Here is a 24,932-nt window from a genome sequence, read left to right as displayed (position 1 = left end):
TGAATGTCAGCCATGTTCCTGAGCTCCCACATCAAGCAAGAGGCACATGCCACGGGTCTGAGGTCCCCTGTCATTGTAAGCTTTGCTTTATATCAACAAACTAAAACCAAACAATGCACTTAAATATATGAAAAAGAAAGAAAAATAAAAAATAAAAACCTTGCTGCTTTTTTCTTCTGGTGGGGGGGGGGGGGGTGTGTGGGAGGGCGATACTGCACGTGTAGTATCTCGGGTTAAGCCCCTGCCCAAATATATAATAAGTCCTTACTTTACCAGAACCCTCCTGGTCTCTCCTGTGTCTTCCGCTGCTCCTGGACAGGAGAAAGGCTGTGGGCTTCGAAGGTAAGTATTTAAGCAGTTTCCTTACCTTCTCGGCACCCTTCTGGTCTCTTCGTCACCTTCATTGTGTCTCCCGCTGCTCCCGGACAGGAAAAAAAAGTCCCAGACAGAAAAAAATCACCTTATGAATACAGCTTTCTATTGTTCTACCTGCTGGGAGAAAACTAGATGCCGAGAATTCTCAACATGATAGTCAGAGCAGGAATCTGGCCACTTCAGGTCGCTGTAAACTGTGAAGAGCTTCCATTTTGGTTACTATACAACAGCACTTCAAGGCACTCTTGATGGCCACATGCATCTTATGTACATGGGCATTGACAGTGAACATGTGCCAGCCTCTATCAGCACTCATGGCACGTCTCTGATCCATTTATGATATAGTTCTGCACTTCAATGCCGCACCTCAGGAGGCACTGGCAACTTTCATTGTAATGTTTCAGCAAGTACTTACTGCTTAGGGAGACACACCCAGCTCATCAACTGGACCAGGCTGCATCTCCATCTATCCTTGCATTCACTCACTTTGAGCCTATCTACATACTTATGGCATTCCTGCCTTGCATTGCCTTTTCTTTTTGCACCTTAGCCTTCAGGCAGTGATATGAAGCTCACAATACTTCCGTCAGGCTTTGCCATTTAAAGCAGTCACGAAGCTAGAAAACCTGCTATGGTTGTCAGCAGCCCCAAATCAAGGGAAATGGCACAATAAAATGAGGGCAGCCATCTATGACAGTCAAGGGGCTTGGATACTGTCAGCCAGGCATTCAGTATCTACCTCTCACAAGAGGTGAGGAGCTAAATACAAACCAGTCCACCCCATCCATCATAAATCTTTCAGAATTATTGTGGACTGATTTCCTTCGGGAATGAGACAAGGGCAGGTATTAAGGGAGATTAATGGTGGTGGGGAGGTGCAGGGCATAGTTCTTACTTTTGTTACAGATGATTGGGGTCCCTTTAAAACTGTGGGCCTTTAGTATTCCATATTTCCAATGCATCATGAGACCTCATTTAGAGTTAGAGTTAGAGTAGTAACTCGCCCATCATAAGTATAAACAAAGGACTCATTGGGCAATATGGCAACCTTCTGTATGTGCAATCTTTTCAAAAATAAGATTTGTTCTTAGAAGGAATGAAATTAACGTTCAAATGGAGGTGGCCAAGGGGACAATAGTCATCCAATGCCATGATCATTGGCCAAAAGGATTCAGACAATTGATTGACACAGTGCAAGTTACCTGCCTCTAGAAATAGTGCTCAGGGGCAAAGGGTAGTCTTCATCAGGCAATCCCAGTAGGTAATAGTCCTCATTGGGCAATCTTCATCACGTGGCTCTCAGAAAGCTGTCTTTTCCAGAAGAAAGATGGACTAGAGGAAAAGAAACACCCAGGGAGGAATTCCCTAACGTCTCGGCTGGAGAGCAGGATACTGCCTTCACAACTTTAATGAGATGAATACATTCTATTAGTGAAACATACTCAATTGTCATGGTTGTATACTTTGCTTTGTCTAATTAACTAATGTATCACATTTAAACTGTTGCTTCTTAACAAACTCTCGGCCTGACCTGGCAGTCCTCTAGCCCGTTGTGGCGATCTCCCTGCCTGGTGTGGTGGCCTCTTGCCCCAGTGTGGCAGTCCCCCAGCCCATCATGGTAGTCTCCTGGCTCAGCGTAGCAGCCTACAGTGGCCTTTTGGCTGGCATAGCCTCAGTACGGACCTCTGAGATGACTCTAGAGTGGTCTCCCAGCCTCAAGAATCTTGAGGTGAAGCCCGGTGGTCTGGAATCAAGGCCCGATGTGGACTGGGAGGGCGAGGTGCCAGCGTGAACATGTTTTAAATGTTTTGAACATTTTATTTCTGTAGTTTCCAATTTATTTCTACAATCTGTAATGCTGGAGTTCTCCTAAAAACCTGTATTGAAGTCTGTACCTAGGTATCTTGTATGTAAGACAGCAATACAAGTGGTGACTTATAAACCTTTTGCTGTACTCATTTGAGTAAATGTGACAATAAAGCTCATGCCAATTCTAGTTCTAACTAAATGAACTATCCAAAAATTGCTACATTAGGTAACAGAACCACCAAAAATCAACAGTGGTGAGAGATTAGGAATAAGGTTCTCTCTAAGTGGAAAGTCCATGCACACTGAATCCAGTGCAGATTGATTGACTCTTTCATTTGCAGAAGTCAATGCCACACACTGAATTTGAAGATCTGCACAGTGGAGGGAAAGGGACTAGCCTTGTCAATGAGTAACTGAACGTTAACATGCTCATTATAGCCAGCAATTGGAAAATAGTGTGCAGTTTGGGTCTTTCTACTTAATGGAAGATATATTTGCGTAATGAAATTTTTAATATATATATTATCATTATCACTTAGGAACTTGGATTTTAAAGTACATGTCATGTTTTAGTGATATAAACATCTAATCTGTACTATAAAGGGCGAGTCAGAAAGTGACTTAGAACAATGAGCCAAAGACAGCCTTCCCAACAAGTCGTGATTAAGCCAAATGACTCAACAAACTACTTGGTGAGATAATTGCTGCTTTTCATTGACTACGTTTTTACCACCAGAAGAGAAGACCAGGAATCATAGAATCCCTATTGTGCAGAAAGAGGCCATTCAGGCTACCGAGTCCAAACCGACCCTGCAAACAGCATTCCACCCAGACCCAGCCCATGGCCATAATCCCGCATTTATCATAGCCAATCCACCTAGCCTAGAGGAAACCCATGCAGATACGGGGAGAATGTGCAAACTCCACCCAGACAGTCATCCAATATTGGAATCGAACTTGTGAGGCAGCAGTGCTAACCAGTTCCATCCCCATAGGATTCCCCCAGCAGTCAAAAGTAGATTGAGTTCTAAAGAAAAGATCCTTAACAATGGAAGGATAGTTTAGCTTTATCCGTTTCAAGCCATCAGACTGGAAAAAAGTTTTAAATTGTTTTAGCACACATTAGTTTTATTCTTAGAGCTCAGTAAGAAAAGGCATTAGCTTGTGTCAATATATCTTTAGGGACAAATACAAAGAATTACTTTGTGAAAGGAAATGCTCACAATCTCATAGAGTCATAGAGATGTACAGCACAGACCCTTCGGTCCAACTCGTCCATGCCAAACAGATATTCCAACCTTATCTAGTCCCATGTGCCAGAACTTCACCCATATCCCTCCAAACCCTTCCTATTCATATACTCATCCAGATGCCTTTTAAATGTTGCAATTGTACCAGCCTCCACCACTTCCTCTGGCAGTTCATTCCATAATAGTACCATCCTCTGCATGAAACAGTTGCCCCTTAGGTCCCTTTTATATCTTTCCCCTCTCACCCTAAACCTATGTCCTCTAGTTCTGGACTCCCCCACTCCAGGGGAAAGACCTTGTCTACTTATCCTATCCATGCCCCTCATGATTTTGTAAACTTCTATAAGGTCACCCCTCAGTCTCCGACGCTCCAGGGAAAACAGCCCCAGTCTGTTCAGCCTCTCCCTATAGCTCAAATCCTTCAATCCTGACAACATTCTTGTAAATCTTTTCTGAACCCTTTCAAGTTTCACAACATCCTTCCAAAATTGGTTTAAAGAAAAAGCATTTTTACTGGAGTTGAAAGATGTTGCTGAGAAAAGAGTTGAATCTTCCTTTTAGTTTTTTTATATAAGATCTTACCAAATTGTCTCATATATGCATTGTTTTATTTGTACAGGTAGTTCTTGGATAATGTGTGTTCTGGCAACGTGATTTGGCTATAATGCTGCTGAAGAATTAGATTAGATTCCCTACAGTGTGGAAACAGGCCCTTCGGCCCAACAAGTCCACACCGACCCTCCGAAGAGTAACCCACCCAGACCCATTTCCCGCTGACTAATGCACCTATGGACAATTTGGCATGGCCAATTCACCTGACCTGCACATCTTTGTGACTGTGGGAGGAAACCGGAGCACCCAGAGGAAACCCACGCAGACACGGGGAGAACGTGCAAACTCCACACAGGCAGTTACGCGAGGCTGGAATCGAACCTGGGATCCTGGTGCTGTGAGGCAGCAGTGCTAGCCACTGAGCCACTGTGCCGCCCCATTAGGGAACGGTATTTTTGAGAACGCTTACATGTTTTCGCATTAGCGTAATTCCAGCGGGGGATCGGTTCGTGTGCTTTGTTCTGCGCATGCGCTTATGTCCGCGCCAAAGTCTCCACACCATGCTGTGCATGCGCAATGTCAGCACCAATCTTTGTGCCACTCTGCGCATGTGCCAATGTCAGCTGCCAACAGAGCAGCTTTCTATGAGAGGTACTGTAGAGCAGCTATTTGACATTTCTTAGATATACTGTGTTAAATTTACTTCTGTTTTGTTAATAAATATGATTTCAATTTTCATTCAGGCTGTACAATTCTTTATGTTAGACTTTTAAGTAACTTTTGAGAGATTGTGAGTGATACTTTTTGCTGGTCTGCCCATAACTCCACTTTTCCCATTGAACCCATTATATATATTGAACAATTTTCTATTAAGCGATGTTTCGCTGGAACACAACTACGGTGTTATAGGAGAACTACCTGTATTTTTTTTAATTTTGTATAATAACATTCACACAAAACTGTCAATGAGTTTAAGTTGTTTACCACCACAGTAACAAAATTCCAAAAATAAAGTTTATGGTCTATCGAGCCAAGTTTCACTTCTAGTGTTACCATCAGCTGAGATCATATTAAAATCAGGCCTTTGGCTGGAAAAAAATCCAATGAATTTAAGAAGAATCTCTGAATCCTTAAAGAAATATGTACATGGATTTACTGGACATAAAGTGGGAGAGCCGTTGGGAAGTTATATGGATCAGAATTTCAAAATTGCATTGACTATTGCTAACATTTTTCTGGGAGTAGGAGACATGACAGTGCATCATAGCATCAAATCTTTGTGATGGTTACACCAAGACAGTTAGCAGATCATTGAAGGAAGAAATAAAAGCAGGACCTGAAAAGGATAAGATGCTTTGAGCAATTTCCCTGTACTAAAATTACAAGGCGGAAGCCTGAAGTTGATGTGTCACTGCTCGAATTAGCTAACATTCAGTTAGATACGAAAAACAAGACTCAGACATAACAGAAAACATGAATTGGAATCAAAGCAGAATGAAAGAGCAATGGAGAGAGTAATTGAAAGGAAAGGGAAAGAGAACTGGCCATTACAAAGCTTGAATGGGAAGGTGGGGGGAAAAGAAATGAAAGCTTAATGAAATTTTAAAGATTTCTGAATATGGAAATCACCCATGACCTGACCACACAAAATCTTAGAATAAAGATGAGGTAGCAGCTCAGAGAATGCTTCTGATTCCAAAAGTAGCTGTCAAGAAAACCTTTGGGAGAAGTGGAGCATCATGAGATGATATGGGGCTATGGAGTGCCATGAGGGTGGATAGAGGGGCATAGAATGAGAGGGAGGGTATGAAAGGCCATGGTGAAAAGGTACTCTGCATGGGGGGAAGAGGCATGTAAGGGTTGAGAGTTCTCAAAGTCCTTATTCTAACTGGAAAATCGAGGTGAGGCTAATTAGTCAACCTCAGAACAATAGGCTTTGAAAATGCACTGTTTCCAGGGCTGGTGGTCCCAACTCCAGTGCGTGCACATCCCATGCCTCTCTATACCATCCCCCCTAAAAATTAACATTATGTACATCAGCACAGTTTTTCCTGTATGAGGTACAGTGTCAAAACATTTCCAGATTCTGTGCACCAGACTCCAGAGCAAACTTTTGAGACTGAATGACAGTTACCCTAAAGTTGGCTGAAGTCCTGTGGCCACAGTTCTCTCCAAATAATCCCAAACTCTAAGATTCAATGTCCAAATTATTAAAATTTAATTAATGACTCATTCAGAAGTTTCCCTGCTCAGAATGGATGAATGCAGATATTTCTGCTGCTTACAGATATTGCTGAATGTTTCACAGATTTTGGCAGTGTGTAATGCATTGGAGTCTGTCTCTGCCATCTATCCAAGATCCTCTAAGATGGTTCAGGTGTCTCGGCATAGATATAGTACCCATTCAGCACTGTTCCTAGAATAGGTGTCCAATGGTCAGTTTACTTGTTTTCTCTAACATTGCCACTGCCATTTTGCACAACAGCAAATTAACGCTTGTTCCTACAACAGGCCACCTTCATGGCTCCAAACATGTTCCTCCATAACCATGTAATTTACAGCATAGTTGGAACTCAATATCACAGCAGGTGGAACTCCTGCCTCTCCTTATTTCCAATGATGCAACAGCCCAACTGCATTTCATTGCTATCCAAATATGCAAAAGTTCAACCTTACACAACACAATATTGTGTGGCTTCGCTGTACAAAATAGCTTCCTTCACAACAAAACATAATTTGTAATATTTACTGCAATATTTTACAACTTAAAATTTCAAGAAAATTAACTAATTAACAACTAAAGAAAAATAAGAAAATATTTGCTACTTTACTATAGATGTTAACTAGCATTTTTAATTCCATTAATGTCAGCACAGTAAATAATTGCATATATCATTCTTTTAGCACGTATTGTGGGCAGCAAAAGAAGGACAAAATTGTACAAATTCCAGCAAATTGACTGTGAACATGTTGTGAGAATTTGAAATTCTACAGTAAATTAGCTGAACTGCTATTTTTTTGAAGTAATAGCTAAACTGAATCCAAAAAATTCAATTTGGACATTTTACAAAATAACTCAAATTCGGCCAATTTACGGAGACAGTGAGATCTGCAGATGCTGGAGATCAGAGTTGAGAATGTGTTTCTGAAAAAGCTCAGCAGGTCAGGCAGCATCCTGAAGATGGGCTCTGGCCCGAAACGCCGATTTTCCTGCTCCTCGGATACTGCCTGACCTGCTGTGCTTTTCCAGCAACACATCCTCAACTCTGAGCAACTTCAGCAACACATTCTCAATTCAGCCAATTCATGTCTTTTCAGTTTTGTTTTTAGTTCTAATATTTACATAAAATCTGTATCATAAACAAGAACATTGATTCAAAGAATTCAAAATCAATTAATTAAACAGAAAATAACAGCCAAAATTATTTAAATACATAAATTAGTATATCAAGTATGGAGAGAATAGTTTTACAGTTTCAACTTCAATTCATTCAGCACATATATTGATAACAGATATTTGCTTAACTGAAATTTATCACCTTACTGGGAATGCCACTATTATCATATTAATAAAGCATGTTAAAACATGGAGTTTTAAAACACATTGCTTGTGATTCCTCCAGAGTAGGCAGTTAAAAAAAAAGCTCCTTCTCCTCCAGGGCATAACTTCAGACAGAATAAAATCAACCCAACAATGCTGGGACTGCAGGTCCAGATAGGCAGCTCCAAAGACATGTTACTGCTCAGAGCTAAGTTACTTCCAATATAACTGTCACCCACTGCAGTGTAAAATTTGTCAGGGGAACAGTTTGTTTCATTTAGTGTCAGGGAAAATCCCACATCTAGACAGCTTTTATATAAAACAGAAGATTATGAACCAGCATTTCTACTCACCAGGGTTTGTTATTGTCAAGAGGTCAAGACGCCGTTGTTGCTAAAAGACAAATAAACAGTTTGTTAGAACATATTTACTACAGAGTCTGTGGTTTTGCTGATGTTCAAATCTTTAAAGCACTGTCTATATTGCAATACATGGATAGTGCTTTTTAAAGTAAAATGTAGGCTGGTTTACAGACAGGAAAGACTATACTTAATGTTCACCTGCTGAGTGAACAGATGCTGAGATCCCACACTGCTGCTTATATGGAAGATCCACCAGTGTTAAGTGCTGCTCAAGAACCTAAGTAGCTAGCAGTGGATTTTATTCAGGCTCCAGGATCCTGTGGTGGAAATCTTGCTTCCAACAGATGCTATACAATCCGAGATCAGCAGTTGTTATATTTCAGATGGCACCAATGCGAGCAGTGGCACACTACTTGCAATGAACACTTCAAAGACATAGGATTGTTGAGAGACTCAGGCCACAGGTGCAAGTAAGGGTGGGATCAGAATCACAAGGTGGAGGATATGTGAGGGAGAGACAGAGTATCAACAACAAAGACAGTGGTTAGCAGTCAGTAACCCCACTTCCTAATGCCTGATTCCTTGATCAGTTACTGAATGTATTTGAATAAAGAATGCCTCCTGGGACCCTGTAAGCAAAGCCAACAGAGATTCTTTTCAAGGTCTCCACACTGTACTTCACTGCCTGCCTCTGGGTGAATACTAGTGTCTAGTCTTTTTGTATTTTCTATTCAACCTGTTCAGATTTGTCATTACACACCTTTGGAGCACATGGGACTTGAATATAGACATCATAGCTCAGAGGCAGGGACACTGCCATGGTGCCAAGAGCCCAAATATATTGTCTATGGGAAGAGGGCTCTTAAGTAGGCATTAATTGCTCACTTAAGGACTTCAGTTGGTGGTGTGGTGAGAAGGCCATCCATGACTCTTTTCCCTGGCCTCAATCCAGACAGAGACAGGAAGGTCATGGGTTCAACACCCAGCAGCCTTTTATTCTATTCATTGCACCTGCCTTCAAATTTGCAGCATTCAAAGTCACTATTATTTTACAAAAAATAAATCTGTCCAACCTGTTTAAAAGGAGATACAAATAATTGTCTCTCATGCTGGAGTAGAAAACGGCAGGCTGGAATTAATGTAGCCCACTACAGTGGGAAACATGGCAGCCAGGGTCATTTAATCAGGGAAAAGCTCAGCATCAATCTCCAGACAGTAGAAAAAACATACTCAATTAAATCAGGGGACAGATCAGGCTGATGCAGTGTTCCCAGCCATCTGAAGCAGCATGTCAATCGGGCTCATTCATGAGCCTATTATCCCTGAAACAGAAATAGAAATTGCTGGAAAATCTCAGCAGGTCTGGCAGCATCTGTGGTGAGAACAGTTAACATTTCAGGTCCTGGGAGCCTCTTCAGAATAGGAGATTACTATCCAGGGTACACCACAATTTATAGAACTTCATGGGAAAAACTGTAAGTATTATAGCTTTCCCATGCCCTCAGAAGGTTGCTCAGCAAATGCTGGCAGGTTTTACTGGTTTACCAGCTTCCATAGGTGGGTGGTTTGTTCTCCTAATCATACGAGGACCCAGTATTAGCAATAGATGTCAGGTAGTTCTTCTATGATGTGATAGTTGCGTTCTTGTGCAACCCCACATTATAGAAAAATTGTGCTTTGGAAACAGTGCTTAAAGTGTTGGTGCTGTAATTATGATAACACACATTTTAAAAGTTTATGTTTTAGAAACAGTGTCCCCAATTCATCAATCGTGTTACAGCGAATTTGCATTAATGAAATGTGTGCTTTTGCAGAATGACCTGTACATATTGTACAATTTGGTCGATCTAGACATACAACTCCATTTTCTACGTAGCTAATATTTCATCAGAATGTATTTTTACTATAAATAACAGTACCTGATTTCTAAAACAAACTTAAACATCACTTTTTTGATAGCCAAGCTGAAAGAATGGGAAGGAAACATGACACAATTTGAATATTGATTATTGCTAAGTCAGCAGCAAAAATATCATTTATACATGAGGCAATTATGGAATGCTGCTCAAAAATAGGGTGAAGTGTGGCACAGATGAAGATGTTATTGTTGTTCTACATAATGGTCTTTTTATGGCAATTATGTGACAAAATGGGAGCTTCCAACAATTCAGGGTTTTAAAATGGGTTTTTTTTTGCATAGTGTTGCATAGACATTTCACCTGTCTGAAAAACAAAGGATTACTATCTATGAATCAGATGACAAAGATTTCATTTTGATAGCAGGGTGGTATATTAAAAATATTAATACTGAAACAGTTGTCAGGCAAATATATGATTTCTAGCTGTGTTCATGCATGAAAATAGCTGAATTGAAAGTACAATAAGGAAGTAAAATTGTTGTAGACCATTAAACTATTATCTGCCTAGATAAAGAGACTGTTAGCATCTTGGCTGCCTGACTGCTTCAAAGAAATAACTCAAGATCACAGTAAAAGCATTCACGTAACCAAAAAGCCTTCTGGTGTTCTGCAATCTAATTATTCATCCTCGTTGTTATATGTATACAAATTGTACTGTGTTCTATATTCATTGCAAAATCTATGTAGTGTCATGACTTAACTGGGAAGACTGCACCAATAATTATGCCCCACTGTTCCACAAGCCCATCACATAATGTATAAATGCACAAGATGTCAATGAAACCACTAAAATGACCAAATTATCTGTCTAACTGCTAATCCGGGAGAAAAGCAATTCACTCCAGGTTTCCTCAGTAATGGTTCAAAAATCCCCCTTTTATTGTAACATGCTTAATTTTAACAAGCGGAGTAAAATGAAAGGATTTTGAATTTATGCAATTTAAACCATAACCCTACACAAGAGACTTATGGTTTAGATGAGTGAAAAGAAGAATATAGACTGAGTAAATAAAATTCTGAAGACTAAAAGTCCAGACCACGAGGTGCAAAGTTATTTTTCTCATGGTCTTTGAGTTTTGCAATTATGACACTGTCATCCGTGCAGTGACTGTCATTCTTAAATTCAGTGGCTTATCGGGTATACTTAGATGTTTCATGCATGAATTCTTTCTTGCAAGAATTATTGTTTTTTCCTATCTTTTCCCCACATGGATACAGAAAGGGAGAGGTGGATATTTCTGCCTGCAGGCTTTGTATGGTTTTTTTCACTCTGCTTCTCTTGGCACTTACACCTTTTAACCACTCTGATCAACCAAAATGAGGGCTGATATGAGGCAAAATTACCTTAATTTAAAAGTTCGAAAGTAGGCAACACTTAATTTTCTAGTTGCAAAAGCCCCCCTGATATTCTGACCTCTTATTCTTCCACCCTTAAAGAAACGGAATTGATGGTTTTAAATGCATGACATTACCAGGAAAACATTACACACGTACAACATGAAAACAAATTACTTACATTCTCACACATTCATTCCTTAAATAGGAATTCAACATTTTCTTAACATTTATTTAGACCATAAGACATAGGAACAGAAATTAGGCCATTCAGCTCATCGAGTCTGTCCTGCCATTCAATCATGGCTGATAAGTTTCTCAACCCCATTCTCCTGCTTTCTCCCCGTAACCCTCAATCCCCTTTGCAATCAAGAACCTACCTATCTCGATCTTAAATATACTCAATGACCTGGCATCCACAGCCTTCTGTTCTCAAACTCTTAATCTATTTCCATATAATCATGCCCTAGATAATACATCAACAATTACATTCGTGTTTCCAATAATATGAACATTCTTTACATTGGATGATTGAATCAATAAGCTCCATTGAAACAATCTTGTATTTTTACTCTAAAATTTCTCTATAAAGCTGGCAGGTCACAATGAGCATATAAGTGTTTCAATACAACCAAGACATTTGAAGAACCAATGAAATCTGAAAGTCTAATTTTCCAATGTAGAGTGTTTCTTCTGATATTGGTTGAATTTCTTAAAAAAAATACCCCACTGGATTCTGTATTCCTGATTCAGCATCTTGCAATAAGTCTGCACCTACTACCAAATTATAAGTATCAAATGACATTTTAAAAGATTTCATGAAGTCGGGGGTGGCCAACACTGATTTATTAGGATTACCCTCAACATCCTAAAGGCTGCTTGGCACTCTGCTGACTAGATAACCTTTGACTGCTTCCACAACAAATGTGTTAAAGTTAAAAATCACACAACATCAGATTATAGTTCAACAGGCTTATTTGGAAGTACTAACTTTTGGAGCACTGCTCCTTCATCAGGTAGCCAGCTGACAAAGGAGCAGTGCTCCAAAAGATAGTACTTCCAAATAAACCAGTTGGACTAAAATCTGATGTTATGTGATTTTTAACTTTGTCCACCCAGCCCAACACCAGCATCTGTTAAAGGTATAGCTATTGTGCTGATGTTAAGCACTATTTTCCATGACCATGTAATCTAGTAGTGAGGATTCATCTTTTTACCTTCAAAGCTTTTACTTCCTTAATTATGAGTAACCTTTTAATCTCATGACCATAAATCAAGTTGAATGGAGTAAATGCATTAGATTCATCTGGGCAATCTTTGGTAACAAAGAGTACAAAATCTATTCTTTGCCCAAATCTTGTGGACGTTTGAATAATAAGCCTTAATCATTGTTTGGAGAATCTGAAGGTAACTCTCCAAAACTGCTTGCGTTTGAAGATTAAGGGCAGTAGACAACAACTATTTTAGACCCAAATTGCTGATTTATGTCCTGAAAAAAATTGAACATAAATTTAGAACCTTGATCAGATTGTATAACAATTTGCAGTCCGTAAATTAATTTTTCTACTAATACCTTAGCTGTAATTGTCCTTCAAAGAATACATTTTGGAAATTGGGCTGTCATGTCCCTAAGGATATATTTCTGTCCTGCTGCATTTTCTTCACAACCTACTAACACTTAACTGAATGGTTCTTCAAAACTGGTATGGATGTTCTCGACTGCATGTTGAGGTTTTTCAACCACCTAATATATATAGCATGTTTTACAAAACTACATTGTTTCCTTATTAAGTATTGATCAAATAGAATGTCTACTTATTGATATTTGAGTTTTCTACATTGCTATATGTCCTGCCAAAAGAATTTTCTGTGCTATGCCCAACATCTCCTGACAATATTTGGGCAGTACTACTATCTGATGAACAAATGTAGATCCTTCATCTGCAGATCTCTGAGGATTTCTTCATTATCAGAACTTTGTATTTAACAATCCAGAACTCCTTCAGCCTCTACTTCGGTTTGAGTTGTTAAATTACCTTACTTAACTCGGGAAATGTTTTCCTAGCCTCAATTAACAAAAGCATGTTAAATCATTCTCTGTAATCACCTCCAACCTTAAATAAAGTTTCGGTTAGACTAACCTCTGCTTATGGTATTACTTTGAATGTCGCATTTAGAATACTGTATACAGTTCTGGTCACCACATTACCAAAAGGATGTGGATGCTTTGGAGGAGGTGCAGAGAAGGTTTACGAGGATGTTGCCTGGTATGGAAGGTGCTAGCTATGAAGAGAGGTTGATTAGGTTAGGATTGTTTTCATTAGAAAAAAGGAGATTGAGGAGGGACTTGATTGAGGTCTACAAAATCATGAAGTGTATAGACAGGGTAGATAGAGATAAGCTTTGTCCCAGGGTGAGCGAGTCAATAATGAGAGGTCGTGCGTTCAAGATGAGAGGTGAAAAGTTTAAGGGGGATATACGCGGCAAGTACTTTATACAGAGGGTGGTAGGTGCCTGGAACACATTGCCAGCAGAGGTAGTAGAGGCAGGCACAGTAGATTCACTGAAGTTGCATCTGGACAGATGCATGAGATGGTGGGGAGCAGAGAGATACAGATCCTTAGGAATTGGGTGATAGGTTTAGATAATGGATTAGGATCCGCTCAAGCTTGGAGGACCGAAGGGCCTGTTCCTGAGCTGTAAATTTTCTTAGTCTTTGTCTTTGTCTTTGAGTTGTGTTGAAAATTAGCCGTTTGATTTGCCTTAAACCAATAAGGCAACATATATTCCGACAACAATGTGGATTTTTAAAGAGTCTTTAACACTTGATAGGAGTATACTGCCATCAAGTCATTTATTGGGATAAGGAACCAAAATCTTGCTTCAAGAATTAGGTTTTAAGAAGTGCCTTAAAAAAGGAAAGAAAGTTAGAGGGATGGAGAGATTTAGTAAGGAAATTCCAGAATTTAGGACTGAGACAGCTGGAGACATGACCACCGATGATGAAGCAATTAACATTGGTAATGAAGATCAGACCACAATTAGAGGAACATAGCGAAGGTCTGTACATTTAAAAGTGCTGACAAAGATAAGGAGAGCAAAGGAAGGATTGAAAAACAAGTGGATGTTTTTTAAAAATGAGACAATACCAGATTAGGAGCTAACATAGTTAGTGAGTATAGAAATGACAGGTAAATGATAGCTGCAAGTTAGGATAAGGGCAGTAGAATGTCAAATAAGCTTACATTTTTAGATCGTGCAAAGTGTAAACTTTATTACAAATCTAATGCAGCATTTGTTTTCATCAACCTATAGGTAGTGATAGCTAAATTTCAGACCCAGCTTTGAAAACAAAATTGATTTACCCCAGTCACAATTCATTTTGGGGGATAATGTAAGGCACAAAGGTCTTTCCTAACATCTCTGACAAGATGGTGACACCAGCAAGGTAGACAGTGTTTGGGCTTCTGGGCCCGACCATTCCAGACGGACCGCTTCCTCCCTTCTTTCCTAACACTTTTTTGTCTTCTTTGTTCTTTTTTCTCTTTTACTTTATCTGCTACTCATCAAAGACAGGCAAGAAGGTGACAGTGCAGAGGAGGGTTGCCAGAGTGACACTCTTGGTGAGGCAGCAGCGTGGCCTGGCAGTGGAACCAGGAACTCCTGGTTGTGGTCTGCTCGGAGCAGGAACTCCAGGTATCAGCGCGACTATGCCTTCAAAGGAACCAAGGACTCCTATTTGTGGTATGCTCAGAGTGGGGATTCCAGCATTATTGAGGAAGCAGCCTGGTTGCAGTAGGCCCGCAGCAGGGATTCCTGGTTATCAGCTGGTGATGGCAGATCTTGGCTGTGGTCGGCCTGGAACCGGGGTCTCCTGGTTATCAGCTCGGCAGTGACAGCAGCGAAGCTGGGGGCTCCAGGTTGCAGAGTGAGTGCTGCATCAGTGGCCTATTGGCAAGCGAAGCCCAGCAACAAAGAGATGGTGCTTGAAGAGTGGCGACTCCAATGTGGGTGGGTCTGGCGCAGGCAGCAGAGGGGTGACAACGCAAGTGTCCTTGTTCAGCTCACTCAGGGCTCAGGACTCAGGACTCATGGTGGAGACAGTGAAACGAAGATGGACTCTCTTTCGACTTTATCTTTTTATTCTTAAAGTATTCAAAATGGCACCAGATTGTGGTGACAGTTGAAGCTTTTCATATATTTTACTCTGTTGTTCATTGTAAAGTGCAAATAACAATATATCATTATTCATCGTCATTCATTCCAGAGCCTGCAAGAGACGCCTGTTATCTCCAATGGGAAGGCCCTTCAGGTGTTTTAGTGGCCATTGGTGAGCCATCTCAGATTCAAGAATCTGGCCATCTCACTAGCCAGAAGATTTCATCATGGATAGGCTGAAAATGTGTTGTTGGAAAAGCGCAGCAGGTCAGGCAGCATCCAGGGAACAGGAGAATCGACGTTTCGGGCATAAGCCCTTCTTCAGGAATGAGGAAAGTTTGTCCAGCAGGCTAAGATCAGAGGAGATGACCTGCGGGGTGCAGTGAGAGAGGGACTCACTGAAATCTTAGTAGAGGGAGGAAGAGAGCTTCTTCAAGGAAGGCATCCTTGTAAGAGGATTTGCAGTAGGTTGAAATCTTTGAGGAGAAAGTGAGGTCTGCAGATGCTGGAGATCAGAGCTGAAAATGTGTTGCTGGAAAAGCGCAACAGGTCAGGCAGCATCCAGGGAACAGGAGAATCGACGTTTCGGACATTAGCCCTTCTTCAGGACAGCCTGCTGGACAAACTTTCCTCAGTCCTGAAGAAGGGCTTATGCCCGAAACGTTGATTCTCCTGTTCCCTGGATGCTGCCTGACCTGCTGCGCATTTCCAGCAACACATTTTCAGCTCTGATCTCCAGCATCTGCAGACCCCATCATCATGGATGGGGTCTTGTTGAATGTAATGGCTGCAGTGGAGGAGGGTTTGCACTAAGGACATGAGGTGTACTCAGTGAACTTCCCAATCCCAGTACTGGGTTCCTCAACCAGGCACTAAACACCTTCAAATGAGGAAACCCCCCCCAATCCCAGGGGAACAGTAAGTAAATTTCTGTGAATTACTTGCCATACACACGGCATGACTCAAAGTCCATCTGCAACTGAGTTGATGCCAGAGGTGGCACAATGAGGACCTTTAAGTAGTCATCAATTGGTCAAAGTGTCTCAAATTTGCAGCTAGTTGAGAAGTCTAACCACGGACCTTCCTGACCCAGACCTAATTTTGATAAGGAAGACATCCTCAGAAGGTGGTGGATTCTCACACTTCACATTCTCACCTTATTAAAATCTACCCTGCCCCCCCAAACACGTCACAAGAGAAGCCTTAAAACTTCATCCATCTTGTTTGTTGCCCACATAGATCTGTCGACATGTGATTCAAGCTGCACTACAATATGGAATACTGAGAATTCACCACAAATAGTTTCTAAGTTCAAATGGTAATGCAAAATAGAATCATAGAAAATAACAGCACAGAATGACTATTTGAGAAATTTAATCCTACTTTCTACTTCTTGACCTGTAGCTTCAAGTGAACATCTTAATACTTCTTCAGGTTTCTATCTCCACCATCCTTTCACATAATGCATTCCAGATACCAATCACCCTCTTGGTGAAACAAAATTCACTATATAGAAAACATAGAAGACAGCAGCAGGGGTAAGCCATTTGATTAGATTACATTACATTACAGTGTGGAAACAGGCCCTTCGGCCCAACAAGTCCACACCGACCAGCCGAAGCGTAACCCACCCATACCCCTACATTTACCCCTTACCTAACACTACGGGCAATTTAGCATGGCCAATTCACCTGACCTGCATATCTTTGGACTGTGGGAGGAAACTGGAGCACCCGGAGGAAACCCATGCTGACACGGGGAGAACATCTTGAGCATGCTCTGCCATTCAGTATGATCATGCTTGATCTTCAAACTCAATACCATAATTTTGCCCTCCCTCTCCAGTGAGGAGCTGAATAACAGGCATCACCCATTATGACTCTATCTGCGCTGTTATAATCAGATTAAATTAGATTACCTACAGTATGGAAACACCAACCCTCCGAAGAGTAACCCACCCAGATCCATTCCGCTATCTTACATTTACCCCTGACACTATGGGCAATTTAGCATGGCCAATTCACCTGGCCTGCACATCTTTGGATTGTGGGAGGAAACTGGAGCACCCAGAGGAAACCCACGGAGACATGGGGACAATGTGCAAACTCCACACAGAGAGTTGACCAAGGCAGGAATTGTAACCGAGTTCCTGGCACTATGAGGCTGCAGTTGTTATGGTTGATTTTTTCCTGGAATGATAGGCACCTTTACAAGAGATGAAAGTGAGTGGCACAATCATTACTTTTGTTGCAAATGTGGAAGTTTCTAACTCACTGTTGGAGCACGTGAGTAGACAATACAGAGTGTCTGCTGGAAATGTGTTGCTGGAAAAGCGCAGCAGGTCAGGCAGCATCCAGGGAACAGGAGAATCGACGTTTCGGGCATAAGCCCTTTCCTGAAGAAGGGCTTATGCCCGAAACGTCGATTCTCCTGTTCCCTGGATGCTGCCTGACCTGCTGCGCTTTTCCAGCAACACATTTCCAGCTCTGATCTCCAGCATCTGCAGACCTCACTTTCTCCCCAATACAGAGTGTCTGCTGGGTTAGTGCTGTTGCAGTTTTGGGTGGATCAGGGTGAGTGGTGGATACAATAACAGAGCGAGAGTGAACATGAACTATTGGAGAGAAATGTTGGCATTTACACTGGCAGAATGTAGAATGGAGAAATGTATTTTTTCAGTTAGACAAGTAAGAAATTAGATATTCTGATCTGTCATTTAAAGTATAAGTAACCTACTAAGCGAATGCTTGCAGTAAGCAATGACAAAATACACCTTGAACATCTTAAAATGTGAAATCTTCTCTCAGCTATTCACTGAAAGTTCAGATTTCTTTGTAAATGTTTCCAGTGTCTGTTGAGATCCTAACACCATAGACAAGGTAAACTTGATCTAACCAAATGGTTCCAGAAATACAGCTTACTAGAACTTGTTTTCCATTTGTGGGTTAATGAATCTCACCCTTAATTCCAAATATATTTTCCTATATTTCTCATTACTGTTAGGAACTATTCTTTGCACATTTGTCATTATATTACAGTGTGTTGGATACAAGCTAAAACTCAGCATGGCATTTATTCAATGTGAAGCTCTTGGTTTCTCATCTAATGTCTGGATGAAAATATTACACATATCACCTTTCTATCTGAACATGCATTCTTAGATATCATCTAATTTGATTCTATAGGAGTTCTACAGGACAAAATATCCATTGGTAACACAGTCAGTGACCACTTTGAAATTATCCAAAGTTCAAACAGTTGTAAGCATTTTTTTACTGTGAAAAAAACGCTTTATATAACAAAAACCATCACACTACTTCAAATCAGTAATTTATTTTGGCACAAAAGGAAGCCATTTAGCTGATTGAGTCTGTGACAGTCTCCTTGATAGAGAAATCCAATCAGTTCCATTTCTCAGCTGTGTTCCCACAGCCCTGCAGGTTTGTTTCATTCAAAAACCTGTCCAATATCTTGTTGAAATTATTGATCATCTCTGCTTTCCTCACACTTGCAGGCAATGAGTTTCAGATCATCACCACTTACTGCTTAAGAATTTTTATCAAAACATCCCCTGCAAACTACTTGGCAAATCCTTAAATCTAAGTCCTCTGGACTTTGCACCTGCATCTAATAGGAACAAGTTTATTTCAGCCACCTTATTAGAATGTGTTATAATCTTGTACACCTCTAATAGCTCTCCTTCAACATCTTTTGCTCCAGGATAACCATCCAAACTTCATGTACGTTTAACACAAGTGAAAATTAATATACAATGAATATTTCTTCAAAGAAGATGCATTCATTTACTGGCAGTTTTTTAAAAATTGTTCAACTGTCTGTCCTTAGGCAAAACTTTCACACACCTAATTAAAATAGATCTTTAGCTTTAAATGAATTGTGTTGTTGATGATAGTGTATAACTTTAAATAATTTTGAGTTGAGGGCTCATGACATTTCCTTATCAAGAACAAAGAACAAAGAAAATTTAAAGCCCAGGAGCAGGTACTTCAGCCCTCCAAACCTGAGCTGATCCAAATATGCTGTCTAAACCTGTCGCCCAATTCCTAAGCATCTGTATCTCTCTGCTCCCCACCTACTCTGTCCAGATGCATCTTAAATGAATCTACCGTGCCTGCCACTACTACCTCTGCTAGCAACGCATTTCAAACACCCACCACCCTCTGTGTAAATTACTTGCTGTGTGTGACCCCGTTAAACTTTTCACCCCTCACCCTGAAAGAGTGACTTCTCGTTATTGAATCCTTCACCCATGGAAAAAGCTTATCTCTATCTACCCTAACTATACACCATGAATTTGTAGACCTCAGTCAGGTCCCTCCTCAATCTCCTTTTCTTCTAATGAAAACAATCCTAACCTACTTAACCTCTCTTCATAGCTAGAACCTTCCATACCAGGCAACCTTCTCTGCACCCTCTCCAGAGCATCCACATCCTTTTGGTAATGTGGCAACCAGAACTGTACACAGCATTCTAAATGCGGCCGAACCAATGTCTTGTACAATTTTAACATGATCTGCCAGCTCTTATACTCAATACCCTGTCCGATGAAGACAAGCATACCATATGCCTTCTTGACCACTCTATCCATCTGTGCAGCAACCTTCAGGTACAATGGACCTGAACTCCCAGATCTCTCTGCTCATCAACTTTTCCCAAGGCTCTTCCATTTACTGAATAATTTGCTCCAGAGTTAGAGTTCCAAATGCATCACCTCACATTTGACTGTATTGAACTCCATCTGCCACTTCTCCGCCCAACTCTCCAGTCTATCTATATTCTCCTGTATTCTTTGACAATCCCTTATGCTTTCTGCTACTCTACCAATCTTCGCGGCATCTGCAAACTTGCTGGTCATACCAATAGTGCCCTCTTCCAGATCATTTATGTATATCACAAACAACAGTGGCCCCAGCACTGATCCCTGTGGAACACCACTGGTCACCTTTCTCCATTTCGAGAAATTCCCTTCAACTACTATTCTCTGTCTCCTGTTGCTCAACCAGTTCTTTATCTACCTAGCTAGAACACTCTGCACACCATGTGACTTCACTTTCTCCATTAGTTTACCATGGGAAACTTTACCAAACGCCTTAATAAAGTCCATGTATAAGATATCTGCAACCCTTCCTTCGTCTATCAACTTGGTCACTTCCTCAAAGAACTCTATTAAGTTGGTAAGGCACGATCTCCCTTGCACAAAACCATATTGCCTATCACTGATAAGTCCATTCTTTTCCAAATATAAACAGATCCTATCCCTCAGTACCTTCTCCAGCAACTTTCCCACCACTGACGTCAAGCTCACTGGTCTGTAGTTACCCGGACAGGTGGACAACATGAGCAACCCTCCGGCATCTCACCTGTGTTTAAGGATGCTACAAAGATATCAGCAACCTGGAATAGATCCTATCCAGTCCTGGGGAATTGTCCACCGTAATAACCTCTAGCCTACCTAACACATCTTCCCTACTTGCGTCATACAATCAAAGACTATTTGTCCTTGTCTTGGAAATAAATGAAAAACAAACAAAATGAACAGTTCTGAAACTTGTTCTAAGAATATTTCTTTCAGCAACCATGGACCAGTCGAACCGGTAACATACCTTGTCATAATGGACATGTCAGCACTCTACGCCAGCATCCCACTCTCTCTCTCCTGGACGCCCACACATATAAGTTTATGGGGTGAATCTGTATTTGCAGAAGTATACTTCATTTTTCTCAAAAAATGCATAACCTACAGTCAATCCATAAGTGATATTATAAATTCCACTTTAGAAATTAGAAATAGAACCAGTCTGACTCAAGATGGCTACACAGATAGACTTTAACCTCAGACCTTTAATGCATTGTCTGAGCTGAGATGACACATTTTGTTAGAAAGACTGAAGTTATCTTGAGAATTTGACTCAAAAGGAATTCTGGGATTTACATATCAATGAACTGAAACTAGCAAAACCATTCTAAAAGATGAAAAACTTAATCTAAGTTTGTTTAATATATTTCAGCTGCATGACACTGTAAACTTTTGTGATAAATTCTGTGTCTTATGCTCGTTCTCCACAACCACCTGAAGAAGCAGCACTTCGAAAGTTAGTGCCTCCAAACAAATCTGTTGGAATATAACGTGGTATTGTGTGATGTTTAACTATATGAAACAAGACATGGACAACATCCAGGCATGGACTGATAAATGATAACATTCACACTGCACAAGTATCAGGCAATGGCCATCTCTACCACATGATAATCTAACCATTATCCCTTGATGTTCAAGGAACCCTCCACTATTAGCAATCCACTGATCACTATTGACCAGAAACTGACTTGAACCAGCATATAAATACTGTGACTACAGGAGCAGGCCAGAACTCTGAATTTTGTGGTAACTCCACAGAGGCTGGTATCCCTCATCAAGTCACATTTTATTTACGCGTGGAAAATCCTTGACACTGATCCAACTCTGCTTCAGATATGGGCAGTATGAAATGCACAGTAGATCACCTCTTGCACCCAGAGCATCTTGGAAGAAATGAATTCTCTTCTTGAGGCAGCATGATGTCAAGACTGCAATATCTGTCATCTCAGATTCTGAGATAAATTCAACACTTGATGGAGAGAGAGACACTGCAGGTTCCACAACAGTTGGAATGGTTATTGAGGAGCATGGCACATTTTGTTCCTGCACCATTTGCGGCTTTGCAGTTTTCATATGGTCCACATCTGTTCAGAACCATTGCACCAATCTGAACTTTATACATCACTGGACCTTTCCTCACATCAATCATGCCTCTTACCAATGCACAGATATTTCCTACATCAAACTTTGCCTCTGAAGTAAACTGCCTCTCTTGATTAGCAGCATCTTGTGTCCAGCATTGGCATTTCTGATGCTGTTTCACTCTCTCTCTCCCCCCCCCCCCCCCCCCCCCCCCCAGGTCTGAGAAGATCATATGTAACGTGGTGTGGAGTGCTCTCCCCATTAGCAACTCTGCTTGAGCTATTGCTATTGTTGCATGAGGGGTAGTCCTATAATCAAATAGGAGCCAGGACAGTTTTATATCTAGTGAAGCTGTAGGCTGTTTCTTTAATCCTGCTTCAAAGTTTGGACTGCCCTTTCTGTCAGACGATTGGATGATAGATGGTCTTGAGCTGAGCTTATATGTTGAATATCATTTGACTTTAGTAATTATCAAATTCCCTGCTGGTAAACAATGGTCCGTTATCTGTGACCAAAACTTCTGGGAGTCTGTGTATTGAAAAAGATCCACATAATGTTTCTACCATTGTCCCCATGTTTGATGAATTAACTCTATGCACGTCCAGTCACTGTGAGTGGGCATCCACAAAGACTAAGAATATTGAGACCATCAAAATGACCTATAATGTTGACGTGTAACCGAGTCCTGTGTTTACCAGCCATTCCCACAAATATGGGGGAGCTGCTGGTGGTAATCTTTGTCCTTTTTGGCACTCTGGTCACTGCCCCACGAATGCAGCTATGTCTGCATCCAATCCTGGCCACCAGACATAATTTCTCCCAACATCTTCATTTTGGAAACTGGTGGAATGTAACCAGTATCTGGCTGCAACCCTTGCTCAGGACAATCACTCTTGCTCCCCATAATAATATGCCATCCTCTACTGTAATCTGGTCTCTCTGGGTCAAGAAAAGTTTCAAGTCTGCCAATGATGACCTTTCTGTGTCATCACCAGCCATTTCAGTGTCACCAGGACCAGATCTTTCTGAGTCCAAAGTCTAATATTGTCAACTGTGTGACAATGCTGCTCCTTTAACAAGGTTATATTGTCCTTGGCATTTTTTTCAGAGAGGTCGTAAAAGACACATACTCCGAACAGTCTGGGATTGAAGCAGTTTAGGGCCAATTTGATTATAGCTAACAGATACTGCTTCAGGTAGAAGGCTTTCAAGTTAAAAAAAACACTTGTACAATGAAAGGGGAGTGGCCAGTTCTCCCAGCTCAGATTTTCTCTGGTTTGATTTGGTTTTTGGTTTAGTCTGGCTATTCCCTGAAAGAAGCAGGTCCAGGCTGATACTCTCTGTCTGGCATTTCTCCTGTGTTTGATTTTACCTTTCGTGCCAAGGGTGTTTATGGGGATTGTTACAAGTATTCGGAACAGCATTAATAAGTTGGGATGATCTGTTGGGTTTTTAGATAGGTTAAGTTATTCACTATTCTGTTCTCTTTTGTTTGTGTTTCATTCAGTAATCTTCGTAAATAAATTCTGTTTTGTTTAAAACTAAGTGGTTTGACCAGCTACATCACTTCTGGGATAACTGTGTTACCCCTGCTTAAAACAACTAACAAAGTTAGGGTCTGGGCTACTTTCTTGAAATGTTTTGAGGGAGCCTGGCTGGTCCATAACAGCTGTGACTGGAAGTGTCCAGAAAATTTAAAACCATTATGTGCCCTTCCAGTGGCAGTACCACTAGTGGTGCATCTGCCAGAGGGAGGTGGCTCAATGCATCCACATTTGCTATTTGGCCCCCCAGACGGTGTTCCAACTTGTAATTACACACACTTAGTATGAGAATCCACTGCTAAATTCAGCCTGAGCTATGGGCAGCACTGCCTTGTCCTCTTTAAGTAGACTTAGCAGGAACTTGTAGTCCATTATTATTACAAATTTACATCTGTAAAGGCATTGGTGGAACTTTCTGACTCCAAATAAGACTGCCAAATCTTCCTTCTCTAGCTGGCTTATTTACACTCTGCATTAGCCAAAGTCCTGGATGCATATTTTATTGGACATTCCTCTCCATTGGGCCACCTATGAGCTAATACTACCCTAATGCCATATGGGAAAGTATCACATATCAATGCCAAATCTTACTTGCTATCATAGTGTTAATGCAAAGGTGCCAGAATGGAGAGCAGGTTATGTACGAAATTTCTGTAATAGTTCATAAGCCCAAGGTAAGACCTAACCTTTGCTACTGCTGTCGGGGCTTGGGGCACCTTTAACCACCCTTACTTTATCTTCCAACTGGTGTAGCCCATGTGTGTCACTTGATATACCTGGAACACACATTTTTCCCTTTTAAGGTGTGCGCCCAATGAAAGACATGTTTATGTCCAAGTTCTCAAAGAGCTCCTTATTGGTCTTCCTTGTTATTAGTAGGTCATCTAGATAAATGGCGACCTGGGGTAGACCTTGTAAAATGTTCTCCCTCGTCCTTTACAAACATGCACAGGCTGATATTACCCCAAATGGCAATCTCATGTATTGGTACAAACCCTTATGGGTATCATTTGTAACACACTTCTGGGAATCCTCACCTAACTGCAATCGCAAGTACACATTGCTTATATCCAGTTTCATGAAGGACAGCCACCCCATCTTTCCAGTTTCGCATATTAATGGTCAATGTAAGTATTTATCCAGCTGCAAAAAGCGATTTACCATTTGGTTAAAATCCCAACAATGTTGAATCGACCCGTCTGGCTTCACAATCAGTAGACCAGTGCTGACCATTCTGCAAGGTTTAATGATACCTTCATTTTGCAGCCGTCTGATTTCTCCTTCTACTTTTAGCCAAAAGGGTGAGTGGGCCTTGCGTTATAGTGAAATGGTTTCCTGTTCAACA

General features: G+C 40.9%; 1 protein-coding gene across 1 annotated transcript in view; it reads right to left on the bottom strand.

Moving 5' to 3' along the window:
• agbl4 (AGBL carboxypeptidase 4) overlaps positions 1–24,932 on the bottom strand; it is an 854,548-nt gene that overhangs the window by 396,554 nt on the left and 433,062 nt on the right. The window contains exon 6 of the mRNA XM_043699224.2: positions 7,881–7,920. Coding sequence (XP_043555159.1) covers positions 7,881–7,920 — 40 coding nt within the window. The remainder of the gene's footprint in view (positions 1–7,880; positions 7,921–24,932) is intronic.

The sequence above is a fragment of the Chiloscyllium plagiosum genome, unplaced genomic scaffold, assembly GCF_037043375.1.
Source record: "Chiloscyllium plagiosum isolate Xiang-an unplaced genomic scaffold, Cpla_swu_hap1 HiC_scaffold_9, whole genome shotgun sequence".
NCBI classification, from domain to species: domain Eukaryota; kingdom Metazoa; phylum Chordata; class Chondrichthyes; order Orectolobiformes; family Hemiscylliidae; genus Chiloscyllium; species Chiloscyllium plagiosum.
Note: the sequence above shows the minus strand (reverse complement) of the source record. Positions and strands in the feature narration are given on the sequence as shown.